The sequence below is a fragment of the Tursiops truncatus genome, chromosome 10, assembly GCF_011762595.2.
Source record: "Tursiops truncatus isolate mTurTru1 chromosome 10, mTurTru1.mat.Y, whole genome shotgun sequence".
NCBI lineage: Eukaryota > Metazoa > Chordata > Mammalia > Artiodactyla > Delphinidae > Tursiops > Tursiops truncatus.
In genome coordinates, this window is record NC_047043.1 from 65115849 (window position 1) to 65130350 (window position 14502).

General features: G+C 56.4%; 2 protein-coding genes across 6 annotated transcripts; both read right to left on the minus strand.

The window, feature by feature from the left end:
- Window positions 1-1709: 1709 nt before the first annotated feature.
- On the minus strand, window positions 1710-4613 carry TUSC2 (tumor suppressor 2, mitochondrial calcium regulator). 2 transcript variants are annotated; one of them, XM_019947772.3, is made up of 4 exons: window positions 4324-4613; window positions 3836-3928; window positions 3094-3214; window positions 1710-2923 (listed from the first exon to the last, which is right to left on the minus strand). In XM_019947772.3, exons 1-4 carry the CDS (start codon window positions 4467-4469, stop codon window positions 2858-2860), a joined length of 426 nt encoding a protein of 141 aa, XP_019803331.2. In that variant the 5' UTR covers window positions 4470-4613; the 3' UTR covers window positions 1710-2857. The 2 variants fall into 2 exon arrangements, with proteins under 2 accessions (XP_019803331.2, XP_004316912.1); XM_004316864.4 differs by lacking the exon at window positions 3836-3928 and having other exon boundaries at window positions 4324-4605.
- Window positions 4614-5750: 1137 nt separating this feature from the next.
- Window positions 5751-14380, minus strand: RASSF1 (Ras association domain family member 1). 4 transcript variants are annotated; one of them, XM_019947722.2, is made up of 6 exons: window positions 13958-14380; window positions 11956-12062; window positions 7785-7889; window positions 7289-7586; window positions 7050-7165; window positions 5751-6386 (listed from the first exon to the last, which is right to left on the minus strand). In XM_019947722.2, exons 1-6 carry the CDS (start codon window positions 14205-14207, stop codon window positions 6240-6242), a joined length of 1023 nt encoding a protein of 340 aa, XP_019803281.1. In that variant the 5' UTR covers window positions 14208-14380; the 3' UTR covers window positions 5751-6239. The 4 variants fall into 4 exon arrangements, with proteins under 4 accessions (XP_019803281.1, XP_004316909.1, XP_073667255.1 ...); XM_004316861.3 differs by lacking the exons at window positions 11956-12062; window positions 13958-14380 and adding an exon at window positions 11234-11587; XM_073811154.1 differs by lacking the exons at window positions 11956-12062; window positions 13958-14380 and adding an exon at window positions 10119-10313.
- Window positions 14381-14502: the final 122 nt, after the last annotated feature.

A 14502-nucleotide genomic window follows, 5' to 3' on the forward strand; every position in this document is an offset into this window, starting at 1 on the left:
GAGAACCAGCCCTGGGGTGGGGGTGTTGGGGGAACTTACAGGAGCTGAGTCAATTTTTTTCCACTGAGAGCGGAAGCATCCCAAGTGTGACAGAGTGGACAATGTGTTGATGTGGGTGACTGTTGGGGGGAGGGGCAGGGCCTGGGAGGGTTCTGCAGGGTGCTCTCCTGCCAGAGGATGTTCCTGGGTGGATTTCACTAAGATGCTGCAGAGTAAGGGGCTCCTTACCACATGGGTGAGGAAAGGGGTGTATTCCTGTGGGAAGCGGGTGCCCATAACGTGGCTAGCTCCCAGGAGGGCTGCAGCAGGTCCCAGCAGACCCCTCCAGGGGTACAAATCTGCACACCCTCAAATCACCCTGAGCCTACCCGCCCCCCGACCCTACCAGCCCACCTCCTTCATGCCCAGGCCCTCTCTCCTAACAGAGGCTGTGTAAGACTGGGGGACTGGGGGAGATGGGAACATATCCTGGAGTCTACCCTGATGACCAAGGAGTCCAGGACATGGCATGGGAGGGTGGTGTTCCTGGACCACTGTGCTGGCTCCACAAGGGACACAGGCCTTAAAAGCTCCAAGGCTGGGGGCCCCTGGGGAAACAAAGGCCAGACCAGACTGTCCCAGGGCAGGGACACTTCCTCAGGAAGGAAGGAAGTGAGCACAGCCCAGTAGGAGGGAGTGGGGAAGCACAGCCATGACCCCCATTGTTTCCAGCTTTGGGGTCAGCTAGGGCAGGCCCAGCACAGGGAGTTCCCCCACACTGGGACAGTGGTGATGGGCTGCCACCCAGCATGGCAGAACCCTGGCCTTGGGGCAGTCAGTGGGAGGGACAGTGGAGGACGACGATAGGGCCTTATGCCTGGCATCTTACTGGGGAAACGGGAAGGTGCCCAAAGAAAAACTACAAGTCCAGGCTGCAGAGGGTGATCCTGCTTCACACTTGACAAGTTTAAACCTCCAAGACAGGTAGGCCAACTTCCCAGACCCAGCAGCCTGTGTCCTTGAACTCCCTCCTCCCTTACTGGGAGATGGGCTGATGGCCAAGGGCTAGGCCTAGTAGAGAACCAGCCTCATAGCAGGACCTGAGAAGTGTAGGCCAAATGTCCACAGGGAGCAGACTGCAGGTGAGAAGACAGGGCAGAAAGGACCAGAGGAAGTATTGGGTAGCTGAGCTTTACCTGCTGGAACAGAAGCCCCAAGCCTACTCTCCTGGTAGTGCAAGTAGGTTTGGGCTGCAGAGCCTCGCAGTAGGTCAAGGGCAGTGGTACCCACTTGGCTGCTGTCCACCTAAGGCTGGGCCTTGGAGGTCCATGGGGCTCAGGCTGTGACCTCATGTGGCGTCAGCTGGCACAGCTGGGGGCAGGACAACTGTTCCAGACCTATGTGTGGTCACACTCTCACCTCAGGTCAGGCAGATGGGGCCAATCCCTACTGAGGTACTCCAGGGCCTTCCAATTCCAGGGGTCCCCGCTTATTGAACACAATACACAAGTATGAATGGCTCTCCATCCTGAGGGGGTCTGCAATGAGGTCTGTGTGAATACACTGCCACCTGCTGATTGTAGCTGGAATGGCCGCAGGCTAGGCTCATGCTCACTCTGGGCCTCGCTGGAGATGTGGGCAACAAGAGTCCCCCACCCAGGCCCACCTACTATGCCCAGGTGGTGGTCTAGATACTGGGTATCAAGCCTCAGAGATGTCATTCTTGTATGCAGGGTCTACAAATAATTTTATTGAACAAATAACACAACAGCCTTCCTAGATTGAGGGCTACCCTCCCCAAGCCATTTCTCACACGCTTGAAGAACAGAGTTTGCACAGTAAGGAATTAAAAAAAAAAAGTCATTTTTATGTAGAAATCAGACTCTGCCCCAACATCATGGACTAGACTATTTACAAGCTTTCACATTTTAAGTATTCCTTTATGATTGTTCTCTCCTTTCTGTCCCTACCCAGGGCTCCAGTACTTTTCTCTTACTGATCCTGAAGGGATGGGTATACTGTAGGGGAATGGGTGGTGGGCTCCTCAGAGCTACTGGCACCAGCCACAGGGTGCTGTTCCTTATCACAGGGTGGTGGATGTGTAAGGGCAAGGGGGATTAGACACAGTAGGTGGGATGTGGCAACACCCCATAGGCACAGGCATCCAGAGCCCTTCCTGATCCCCATCCTATGCCCTCTCAGTTGGGGTAGGGGTCAACAACTAGTTGCAGTGGGGAGGGATCAGCCCAGCCCAGGGTAGAGGGAGAAACCTCCCACACCTATTAACAGCCAGCAAACTGTCCATCCATCTGGGGGTGGGAACAGATGGGCAGGTAGGCAGGAAGAATCAGGCTTGTTCTGCCCCCAGCTTCTGTCCAACACAGGAGGAATCGAGGTAGCAAACGGCTGAAATGCTCCAACGAGAGGGTGAAGGAAGTGAGGGAAAGGAAGTTCCCACTTGTGTACAGCTCCCACAGCCCTGGGGCTGGAAAAAGGCAGACCTTACTTGTAAAGTGCTGTAGCCTCCAGCAGGGCTGGGCCCTAGGCAAGCTTGGAAGAATGCAGGCCAGGCAAGGGCACAGGAACCAGGCATTCCTGAACAGCATATGCCCTGCCATGCTCCTTGTAGGGATTGCTGGGAAAGGTGGACTGGTAACTCCGCCATCAGCCCTTGCCAGCCACCAGCCACCTCTTGTCCACATACAAACCAACACCCAACCAGCATTGTAGGACTGCCCTGCTCACAGTTGAAGGTTCCGGGCCAGTGGAGTTTATTCACGGTTGTGGCCCCAGCCTAGGTTCCTCAGTGGAAGCCACACCTTGAGCCTGGGGGTTTCTTGCTGGGGCAGGGGGTGTTTATGCCTGCCACCCCCCAGGCTCACACCTCATAGAGGATCACAGGGAAATCCACGTGGATGCGGGGGGGATCCAGCTTCACGATGCCCTGCCATGGAAACAGAGGCTAGTGAGGGCCAGCTCAGGGCCCCTACTCCAGGAAGCCTTCCTGTTCCTCCCAGCTCCTCCCCCAAGAGCCCCCACCATAAGAGCAGACCCCATCTGGGTCTACCTCCACACAATCAACATAGGCTCTATGACCACTGCCCAGCCCCTCACCTGAGGAATCAGGTTCTTATGTACCCGCCTCAGCTTGGCCCGCTTCTGCCCGTTCTTGGTGACGATTGTCTCCTCATAGAACTCGTGAGCCAGATCCCCATCCTCGTCATAGAACATGGAGCTGTGCAGAGGGAGAGGGGAACGGGCTGGGCTGGAGCCCCAACCTAGTCATGGCAAATGCCACAGACCACAGGGAAGTATGCCCTCCCCCAAATGGGGAGGAACAACCTTGGTGGGAGGAAGGGAGGTTAGTATGCCTGGAGAATCCCTTGCTTAGTATCTGGGGTATACCAAAAGGAAGTGGGGAGTGGGGTGGTGGCCAGTGCTACTCTGTCAGATTATGAGAAGAGAGGCCATACCAAAAAATCACTGGTTTGTTCAGCAAGAGTAGCCGTTCCATCAGGCCCTTGCCTTCACCCAGGGCTTCTAGAGTGGGCAGGATGGTGGCCTGGGCATGTTGGTCTCACTCCAGAAGACACTGCTGGCCCAGGGCCAAAGCCTGAGATAGCAGATGCCTGAGCTAGGAGGGAGCCTAAAGGGAAAAAGCCTGCATCCTCCCCCATCCAGGTGGTTGATGCAGCCAAACTGCCACTGTTGGGGTCCCCCTAGTATCTACAGCCAAATCTCCAGCATCACCTGAGTGTCACTCCCCAGGGCCCATCACAGCGAGGCCAATCGAATGCTCCTGCCTGGGCCGCTTGGGGGAGGGGGGAGGTCAGTGCTCCAGATCTGGGAAACATACCTGGGTGAGGGTCTTTTTCCCCAGGCCCCATCCCCAACGCTGGGGGCCAGTCCTGCTTTCCTGGCCACTACCCAGAGAGGTCCAACCCCACCACTGTGGGGAACGTAAACAGACAAAACAGAGGGTCATTCTCCCCGAGAGAGAACTGGAGGTGAGGGAGGATAGGAGCCTTCAGCTTGCAGGCTGGGATGGATGGGATGAAAGGAAGAGGTTCTGAAGTCTCAGGGAGGCCCTATCTTAGCTTCACCGTGAGGAGGGCCTGCCCAGGGACAAGCCTCAGGCCCACTCTTCTCCTCGGGAGACCTTCAGAGCAGCCAGGCCGCCAGGAACCGACTGCTCGGCTTTCCCCACCCCTTGTTCCTCTGGGAGCCTGAAATATGGGAACCGTCCTGACTCGGGTGTAGGGGGTACAGCGGCGGGAGCGCCCCATGACGCGGGGCACCCAGCCGCCCGTCTGTCCTCCCGGGGGCGGAACCCCACGCCCTTACCCGCGGCGCGTGAATACGAAGGGGGGCACGACTCGGCCTCGCGGTCGCACCAAAGCTTGCTCAGCGACAGCCGCCTCCGGGCCGCCGCCCCCCGCCGCCGAGGCGAAGGGCCACAGGCCCCGAGCTTTGGAGCCGCTGGCGCCCATGTCAGGGCCGCCGGCGCATGGCGGGCCCCGCGGCAGCTTCGCTCTCACAGGACCGTCCGCGCCGCCATGCCCCGCCTAGGCCTCCGCTCGCAGGTGCCGCCGCCGCCGCCTTCCGCAGGCTCCGCTGTCTCCACGGAAACCTCACTTCCGCTTCCGAACACTGCGTATGCTCCTGCCTCTGATTGGCTGCTTCTCTCGTCGGTCCGCGGGGCTGGGCTAATAGCTGCCCTCAGATGCTAGGTATCCCAGCATGCACTGCGAGACGTCAGGTCCCAGCAGGCCACGCCCTCTCCAGCTGGGGCAGCTCATAGTCTGGAAAGCGGTGGCTGTGTCCTCCACCTGGTTTCTTCGGCTTGTACTGCGGCTTCGAAGTCCCCGACCCCCAGAGGTCAGGCTCAGCGAGCCTACCCAACCAAAGCAGCACTTTAGGGCCTGACCCTAGGCCAGTTTGGGCAGTGCCCGTCTGCCCTCATTCTATCCCCACACCGTTTTTACGATCCCCACTGTGGCACGTGGCAAAGAAACTGAACCTAAGGAAAATTAAGGAATTGGCTTAATGTAGTTGTATATCTACATTCAGGGCTGAAGAACTTCAAATTCAGAATTCTTTCCAGATCCACCAGAAGCCATGCTTCATGAAGGCAAGAGTTAACATATCTGTACCTTCGGTGCCATGAGCAGTGTCTGATCCACAGTAGTTATCCCAATATTTGGTGAAGCGCCTTCCACAGCTTGGAGTGTGTGGTTTCCCTAAGCTCTGGCTGCAGCCGATGTTCTTTCCCCCACCACGACCTGAGCCCCGGGGTTTGAGTGATGACTCAGTACATATCCATACACCACATCCTTCACAAATTTGTCCCATGGTCCCACTTGAAAAGGTGCTCTGAGCCTGTCCATCAACCTCGGCAGCCACTGGCATGAGGGGCAACTGCAGATGAGGGCCCATAATAAAGAATCCAAAAGCAGGAGAATTCTTAAATCTTTATTTAGCCAATTCTCTCAGACCCCAGGCCCTGATGACTGTCACCCCCACCCCTTCCCCCACAGGAGGCATTCAACTGAGGCCACAAAATATTACATACATTCGCACACATCATCAAAAATACCCAAGGGAAAGACCCTGGCTTTGACTGGCAAACAAGGCACAGACCTGGGACAGTGCCCACACTCACACAGACCCTGGCACAGGGACATCCTCCTTGGAGGAGGCAGAGGCACTGTTGTTGCACCATGAGCCAGCACTCCCTGACCCCAGGGTGTGTGAGGAGCCAGAGGGTGCTGTAGAGGGAACCCTAGACTCTTTCTTGATGCCTGTCTTACCTTAAACACCCACCCTCGGTTCTGATAGGACTGTCCTGAGACCCCATCCAAGACCCGAAACACACAACCTTTCACCATAGGTGAGGGCCCTCATCCCTGCAAACATGACCCTATTCTGTTTGTAGGGTCTCCAAGATTCTCATATCTGAGACACAAATTAAGGAGACTTCTGTCTCCTCTACCCCTGCTGCAAGCTTGGAGCAGCTTCCCAGGGCAACCCTGGCCCACCATGACCCAGTACACAAAGGGCAGAAGGTGTAGAGCCATGCTCTGCTACACCCACTGGTGGACACAGGGGGCCAGCTCCTTCGCTGTTCTCTGGGCTCATTCCCCCAGCAAGAGAGGGCCTCCATGCACACTCATTCCTCGGGCCACATGGCCCTTTGCACACTCACACGGCACGCCCTTGGCGCTGCCTACTCTCCTCCTTCCACCCAGGGGTACGAGAGGTCACCCCAGGGGGCAGGCATGCAGGGCTTCCTGGATCTTCTGGCGGCAATACGAGTACTTCTGCAGGATCTGGCGGAGATGTTCCTCTTCCTCCCGCTGCAGGATGCGTAGGAAGTTGTGTAGCTCAGGCATGCTGAAAGCATCCCACTGTAGGGGGAGAAGGGAGACACAGGCTACAGCAGGCCACTGCCAAACCAGCAGGCTCTCCCCAAAGAACACCAGTGCATCCCGATCACACAACTAGGATGGGGCTTTCTAATGTCAGGTTCTTGCCTGAATGGTCTGTGTTAGGATTCCCAACAACAATCCATATAGAAGATGGGCCCCACAAAGTAGGGCAGTCACCTCGTGGACAGGCAACCAAACCAAACATTCCCTAGTTACTTTTGAACAGGTCATGCCCACTCTCTCTGAGTTTGATCTCACTCTGCAGATGCACTACCTTGGAGCTGTACAGCTTCCAGGTAAAAGGTTCTAATGCCTGAAGCGGGTGCCTGCATGTTGTCCCGTGCCCATCTGTGTGGCTTTGACCTGGTCTGAGATCAGAATGCCATCAGATGGACTCCTGCATCTCCTGAGGACTTTCCACAATAGGAAAGAGCAGTGCGCCAAGACAGTTCTTCCTGGCTTCTTGGGACAAGCCCTAGACCTTGGCATGAGTTTCCTGGAAGCCTTCACTTTAGCTATAAGGCTCATGTATTCCTGGAGAGGCTTTGCAGGGCTTGTCTGCAGCCCTATTCCTCTTTCAAGCCTGCAACCCACCAGTCCTGCCCAGTCACAACCAAGAAACTAAGGAGGGCTGTTACTCACGTTCACCTCCCCAGAGTCATTCTCCTTCAGGACAAAGCTTAGGGCCTTCTCACTGGGCCCTGCAAGGAGCCGTAGCCGTAGGGGCTGCTCATCATCTGACAGCTTCCGGAGGTACACTGAGAGCCAGGCAGGGGGAAGGGAGTGTTTGATTAGAGGCAGACCCAGCCCCCTCAGCTCCTACGTGCACAGGCACATGCATATATACCCTCACACATGGTGGGGTGGGGTGGGAAGCCCACCTTGGCCATGGCGCTCAGCCCGCTCAAAAAGTGCAAACTTGCGGGGGTCATCCACCACCAAGAACTTGCGCAGCAGGGCCTCGATGACCTCGCGTGCCCGTGTGCGTGACAAGACATGCAGGTGCTTGACAGCATCCTTGGGCAGGTAGAAGGAGGTGCGGCGTTTCACAGCTGTACCCCGCCCTGGGCCCCGCCGGGCATCCTGCAAGGAGGGTGGCTTCTTGCTGGCGGGAACTGAGACAGGGCGCACCAGCTTCAGTTGAACCTTGATGAAGCCTGTGTAGGAGCCATCCTTGTTCTAAAGAGGAGAAACCAAACCATGACTAGATGCCAGATGAGATGGAACAGACTTGGGCACTACCAGTCCACTTGGGGCTAGGCTGGGTGTGAATAAATCACTGCTAGGGTCTACCCAAGAATACCTCAGCTGTGACCCTTTGGGCATCAGGCAAACAGTTGGGTTCCTGTCTCTCTCCAAAACAGGCTGTCAACTCACCAGGCTCATGAACAAGTTGCTGTTGATCTGGCCATTGTACTCCTTGATCTTCTGCTCAATCTCAGCCTGAGAAAGGTCAGGTGTCTCCCACTCCACGGGCTCATCCTGAAAGATGGGCAAGCATGGACATAGGATCCTTATGAAACCCATTCCTCTGCAATGCATGTCACGGGCAAGGAGGTAAGCCCTGGGTGGACCACTCTGAAAAATGGCCTGTGGGAAGCCTTTGGAAACTGACAACAAAGTTTGAGGCCTGATGAGAAGAACCCATCACTGCCCTTGGTTCTGCATGCTATGGATGGAGACAGCCAAGGCAGAATCATTTGGCTTCTCTGCCACCTGCCTGGAGCCTCCTCAGCACTGGGTGAGGCCCTAAGGATACCTTAAAACCAAGGCAACGAAAAACACAAGGCTAGGAGCCAGGAAAAGATTGGGGACTCTGAAAAGGAACAGCTTGATCCCAGCACCCTAGTTGGATGGGGTCAGGGTGTACCCTGGAGAAGACAGTCCACTTTGCCAGTCTGCCCTGGCCATGGCTCACTGCAGGGTGAGAGGTATGGGGAATGGTACACACCAGGAGCCCAGCCACCAGTGGGCAGGAGGAGAAGGGCAACATCTACAACCTTAACCTCCTTGGTGGGGGACTTGGGCCAGCCCTGCATGTCTCAGACATAGTGAGGAATCCACTATGACATGCCATTTGATCTTGACCCAATCTGCACGAAAGGCAGCTTCAGGCCAGGCTCCAATCTGCCAGAAGTTGGCATGGGCAGCCTCCTGGTAAAGCCTGTCCCACAACTGCCAAACAGGGAGGCTTATGTACCTCCTCTCTGCTGTCTAGAGGTTTAGCCCAAAGGTGTTAGCTTTACCACTCAGCCCTTCCTCTGTTCCTCCAGGGACTGGATTCTTGTCTGAAGGGTGGAGTATGGGCCAGGGCTTCTGCCAAACTCCCTTGGTCCCATTGCATCACCCTTACCTCCTGTTGACGTCAGATAGGCCCTAGTAGGAATGAGAGTGTCACAGACACAGCTGAGATCATCACTGACCAATGCCTTGTCCCAGGGGAGCTCCCATCAGAGGGTCTCCTGCAGAATAAGCTTAACCTTGTGCTCAGCTCTGAGCCCAGGACAGCCAGGCTTCTTCCTGACTACTGCCTTGGAGCGCCCTAAGCTTAAACCATCTCAAGGGGACAACAGGAAGGACAGATGAGGGGGTAGGGTAGAGTCCACAGCCTTTTAGCAGTATGCTCTTTATCTAGAACCTGCTGCTGTTCAGTGGTCAGCAAGTACATGGCACTGAGGACTGAGACTGGGGGAGGGGTGGGAACTGCACCCTATTTGCTTCCCCAAGTTTCCAAAAGTCTCCTAGATGGAAAAGAGCATTGAGAAGTGAAGACTCTAGGGACTTCCCTGGTGGTCCAGTGGTTAAGACCCCACGTTCCCAATGCAGGGGGCTCAAGTTCCATCCCTGGTCAGGGAACTAGATCCTGCATGCTGCAACTAAAAGATCCCGCATGCTGCAACGGAGATCCTGCGTGCCACAACTAAGACCTGGAGCAACCAAATAAATAAACAAGTAAATATTGAAAACAAAAGAAAACAAAAAAACTCTAGCAGAAACCTTGTTGGAGACAGTGGGAAACCCTGTAGGACTAGTAAGAACAAATGGTCTGGACCCTGGAAAACAAGGGATCTGGGAGGTAAAATAAGGGCTGGAGGTTGGGAATAAAGGGTGGATGTGTTTGTTCAGGCCCAAGGAGAGGGCCTGAGACAGGAAGAAGTACCCCAGTGGGAAGGAGTGTCAGGATGGAAGGGGTGCTAGGGGCAGGAGGAAAGCTGAGCAGACTAGTGCCAGGGCAAAAAGGAAGAGAATTCTACTTACACAACAGGGTGATCAAAGAGATGGCACTAACTCATTCCCCTTCCTTGTGATGGCTCTGAGCTCTAGCCTGGGTCCTTCCTCTTCCCTTCCTGGGTTATCCAGGAGCCCTGAGCTGGGATGCAGTGACCTCAGTTCCAGCCCCTTCCCTTCTCCAGGTGAACCTCCCTCAGTATCTTTATTCATAAAACAAGGGACTTGGACTGGAGGTACTGCACTGTCCTCCCAGGATTCTAGAGGAGGAAGAGTATCTTTTTCCATTTTCCGAAGCTGACTGCTAGAGGAGGATTCCAACAGCTGTCCCAGAGGGATACCATGGAATTTCCCTTCTGCGACACTATAGCCACCCACCTTCTACTCTGCCACTGTCCATAGTGACTGATGGTTTTATTTTACATACAACTTGGGACGCCCCAGCCTCCTTTTCAATTGGTTAGTGTCTTGTGGTTTTCTCACCTTTCCACAATGGAAGATGGCTCAGGCCTGAGTGACACACGGACAGTCCCAGGGATCCACACTCAAACCTTGTACCCAAACTCTGGGCTCAACTTTCCAGGTATAGAATTTTCCCCTAAAGAGTTATCCACAACTCCCTTTTCTTGACTCATGTAAGGAGTTCTGCCCCACTGCTGCCAGGTATACTGAACTTTACTTCATGGTCCCCATCTCTCTTTCCCGATGCCCTGACCAGGGTGCTCTTCTGAGGTGTACCATCTCCGGAACAGTGATCTGAGCCTGGCGGCCACACTCATGGCACACATCACAGAGGTCTCTGATGATGGGGACACCTGGGAGACTCCGAGAGGCACAGCTGCTCCAGCACTGCAATTTATAGTCCTGGATTAGTAACCCCTATCTCTCTTGACCCCTCTCAGGGCATTTTACAATCTAGCCTTCCCCACCTCTTGTGGATAAAGTGCTCCTGGATGCTTACAGTCCAGAACAAGGCTTCCTTCCCATCCATTCCCAGATCCCCTTTCTCCAGGTCCGCTCTAACTTTACTATATATGCTGCCCAAGCGAGCACTCCTGGTCCACTGCAAAGGAGGGGAGGCTCAGAATCTTCCACAGTCCAGTAGCTGGTGACAGGCCAGGACCGGCAAGAGATGGGGACCACGCTGCCTCCATCCAGGAGTGCAAATGGAGGGGCCTGGACCTTCCCTTGCCTCTCTCCTAAACACCCTTCTCAATTCCCGGCGAGGACTCCTCCCCCTCCACTTCCTCCTGGTCCCCCAGAGAGGGGGTGGGAGCGCCCGCACGCGGAAATAGAGGTGTTAGTCTAGACTGCGCAGTCAGCCTTAGTAATCGGTGGATAATGCCTGTCCCTGGTCTACCCCATGCCACTTAGCTGCTTCCCCTGGTTCAACCGGTCTGTGACAGAAACAGCAAGGCCTCAGCTCTCAGTACCGACGCGCTGAAAGCCCAACACACGGTTCCGAGGGCTGGCCCACGCTCACGGCAGGCAACTCGACCCAAGGGCTGCCCACAAGTTCTCGACCAGGCAACTTACTGGGGAGGAGCGGGGTCCCAGCGACCGCCCCCAGCCCGCTTCCCGCAACCCCCGGCCCCCACCTGATCCCGGCGCGGCCTGCGCGCCAGTGAGGTACGCGCTGTGAAGTACTGCTCGAGCTCTGAGTCCGAGTCCTCCTGGCTGCAGTAACCACTGCTTGTCGTGCTACTCCAGGTCATCTCGAAAGAGGGAGTCCCCGCGTCCGCCTCGCCCATCGCCGCGCCCGCCGGTTCCAGTGCGCCCGTAGCCTCCCACCACCGCCCCAGGCGCGTGTGCGCGTGCGCCGGAACCAGTGTCCGCGCCGGAACCAGTGTCCGCGCCGCAACCGTTAACACTGAAACGTAGACAGCGCGGATCTAGCTCTCATCTCGTTGGAGGACGAATGTCGAAGGGCGGGGCCACACGCGCCTCGCCTCCAGGAATGATCTCATCGCTCTGGCAGCTCAGCTCAGCTCCGCCTCGCAGGCCCCACCTCCCACAGGAAACTAGTTGGAATGTGTGCGCATGTGCACCAGCGTGGCCTCAAGACCGGATGCGGCTGTGGGAAAGTGCGGAAATTGTGCTAGCTCGGAGCCTCGGTGGCTCCGGGCGGTAAGGGCCGAGTCAGCACCACCGGCACCCCTTCGAGCCCGCGCGCAGAATTAGCTACTCTCTGCCGCCAGGAAGTCGGCTATCAGAACGTTCATTGCGCGTAGCGCCAGGCGGCCCTAGGGAACGCCTGCAGTGTGGCCCGCTCGTCAGCGCATACCTGCCTTGCCTGTAAGCTCCCCGGTCCCGCGCTCACCACATTCGTGTCCCGCTCCAGCGCCGGTTCCCAGCCCAGGTCCCGGGGTCCGCAGCAGTCTAGGCAGACGAGCGCGCGGCAACGGTAGTGGCAGGTGAACTTGCAATCTGCAGAGAGGGCTGGCCGTGAGGCGGAGGAACCCCAGCACCAGCTCGGAGAAGCGTCCCGAGGGCAGAAGCGAAGCCCCGGGGTGAAGGCCGTTGCTCGCGGTGTTCTGCATGATCGGCCTTTTTTCAGGCCCCGTTACCGCCCACTGCTACGCAGATCTTAGAGTTGGTCCCCCGGCGTCTTGAAACTGGCGGGAAGGCCTCAGGCGGTTAGGGATCCAGGCCTGCTCAACAGTTGCATTTCTAGAGCCTAGGGCAGAACTTCCCCCTTCCTCATCAGCGTCCCTCCCTCCGCCCATTTACTTGAAGGGAAAAAATTAAATACTTTTAACCCAGTGGCCCCCCTCTAGTTGTCATTTGTTTCTACTCCCCTCACACCAAAAACTTACCAACACTGGTCTACAAACACTCTTAATTCCTCGCCTTCACCCTCTACCCATTCCGGTCAGGCTTGCCCCTCCCTCCAGGAAACTCCTGCGCACCGCCGAATCCGGCAGTCCCGTCTCCGTCTTCACCTCCTCAGCATCGTCTGATGCTTGCTCCCGGGGGCCCCCATTACCCCGGTTTTCCTCCCACCCCCCTGCAGCTCCTGCTCAGCTCCTTTAGTTCTGTTTCAACTTCTAGATCTAATGGTGGAGTGTCCGAGGCTCAGTTCTGATCGCTTCCCTTCTCTGTGTACGCTGACCTACCCCAGATCCAAGGCTTCCATCACTGACCTCCCCACTGAGATCAAATCCTATGTGTCACTATCTTCATTTGGATGTCTAATAAACATTTCAACCCAACATGCCCAGAATTTAACTCACTTTCCTACCCCTTTTAATTCTTCACTTTTCCTCACTCTTACCCTTGCCAGTGTTCCTCAGCTCACCAAAAGTCGCTACCATTCTCCCAGTTGAGGCAAAACAAAACCAAACCACCTCAACTCATCCTTGATTCCGCTCTTGTTTCTGCCTCTGACACACACCCAAATTGTCCTGTTTTTCATTTCCATGGCCACTTTATTTCTCCTTGGGAACACTGCTGTATCCGAGCCCTTGTTCATGCTTTGTGTTCTGTCACAACTCCCGTGCTCCTCCCAGCTGAATAAAGGACAAACTCCTGTACTAGATGAGAGGGTCTCCAGGCACACACAGGCTTGGGACACCTTCCTTAAGTTCCTAAATGGGCTAGAGCAGTGATTCTCAACCCAGGCTGCACATTAGAAGGATCTGTTTTTAAAAATTGCTGGTACACTCCCAGTGATTGAATTAGCAGGTCTGTGGTAGGGTCCAAGCATTGGAGGGCTGTAAAAGCATTCCAAGTGATTCTAGCTGGTATATAGCCAGTGGTAGAGCAACCTCTGCTTGCTGGTGATTCCTGGGAGGGCAGAAGCACCAGCTAGTGTGTGGCTGTGTTTCATGTTTTAGCACCTGGTTGACTGAACTTGCAATAGGTATCTGCTAAATACTCAAAACTCCTGCTTGCAGCGGGCCCACCCAAGGTTCTGACTTTTTCCAGGCCTTCTCCCATAGGTGAGTAAATTCCCTTCACGGCAAGGATTCTGCAGCAGGACTTGGCGAGTGAATCTTTGGGAAGGGACGGGTGTGGGAATATGAACTCAGAGACTGGTAGGCACAATGCCTTTCTCAAGAAGGGCCAAGGCACCCTTTAAAATTGAAAGCAGCACCTTGTTATTCACAGGCAACAGCCTCTGCCTATGTCCCAGACACAGGTGGAGCTTGGCAAAGTTATAAACCATTGGCCCGCACTCTCTTATGCTATGGGGTAAAGGTAACGGACCTTGTCCGTGGGAACTGAACCCGCCAACCCCCTCCGTCCCAACGGCCCTCAGCGACGGTGCTGCCCCTTGGCCACCCGTTTGTCTCCCGCCAGCGCACAGGGCCGCTACTCACGTGCGCACTGCAGGCCCTTGCGCACGACGCCCCAGATGAAGTCGCCACAGAGGTCGCACCATGTGTGCGTAGTGGGCCCCGCGGGCTGGAAGCGGTGGCCGCGGCCTGGGACCAGCTGCCTTGCGGCGTTGCGCGCTGTGCCCGGCGCGATGCGCAGCGCGTTGGCACGCTCAAGCCGGGTGCGGCCCGGGGCGGCGCACCGCGCGGGTGCCAGGTCCCGCAGCTCAATGAGCTCAGGCTCAGCGGACATGGCCCTGTCGGGCCAGGAGTCCCGCCGGCTCTGGGCTCAAGCGAGCGCGGGGCGGGCGGGGCAGCGGGGCGGGCCCCGATCCGGTGCCGCCCCCGGGATTCAGGCAGAGCGGCGGGAGAGCGGAGGAGAGAGGCGCGATGGAAACCTGGGCGCCCGGGCTGTGTCGGCCCGCAGGCGGAGTGGGGCGGCGGGCTCAGCGAGGGGCTGCTCTCGCGGAGTCCCCGCCCTCCGTTTCCTATCCTCCCTTCATCTAGCGAGCAATTCCCCTCCCCCTAACAACCACGACGACCTCAAA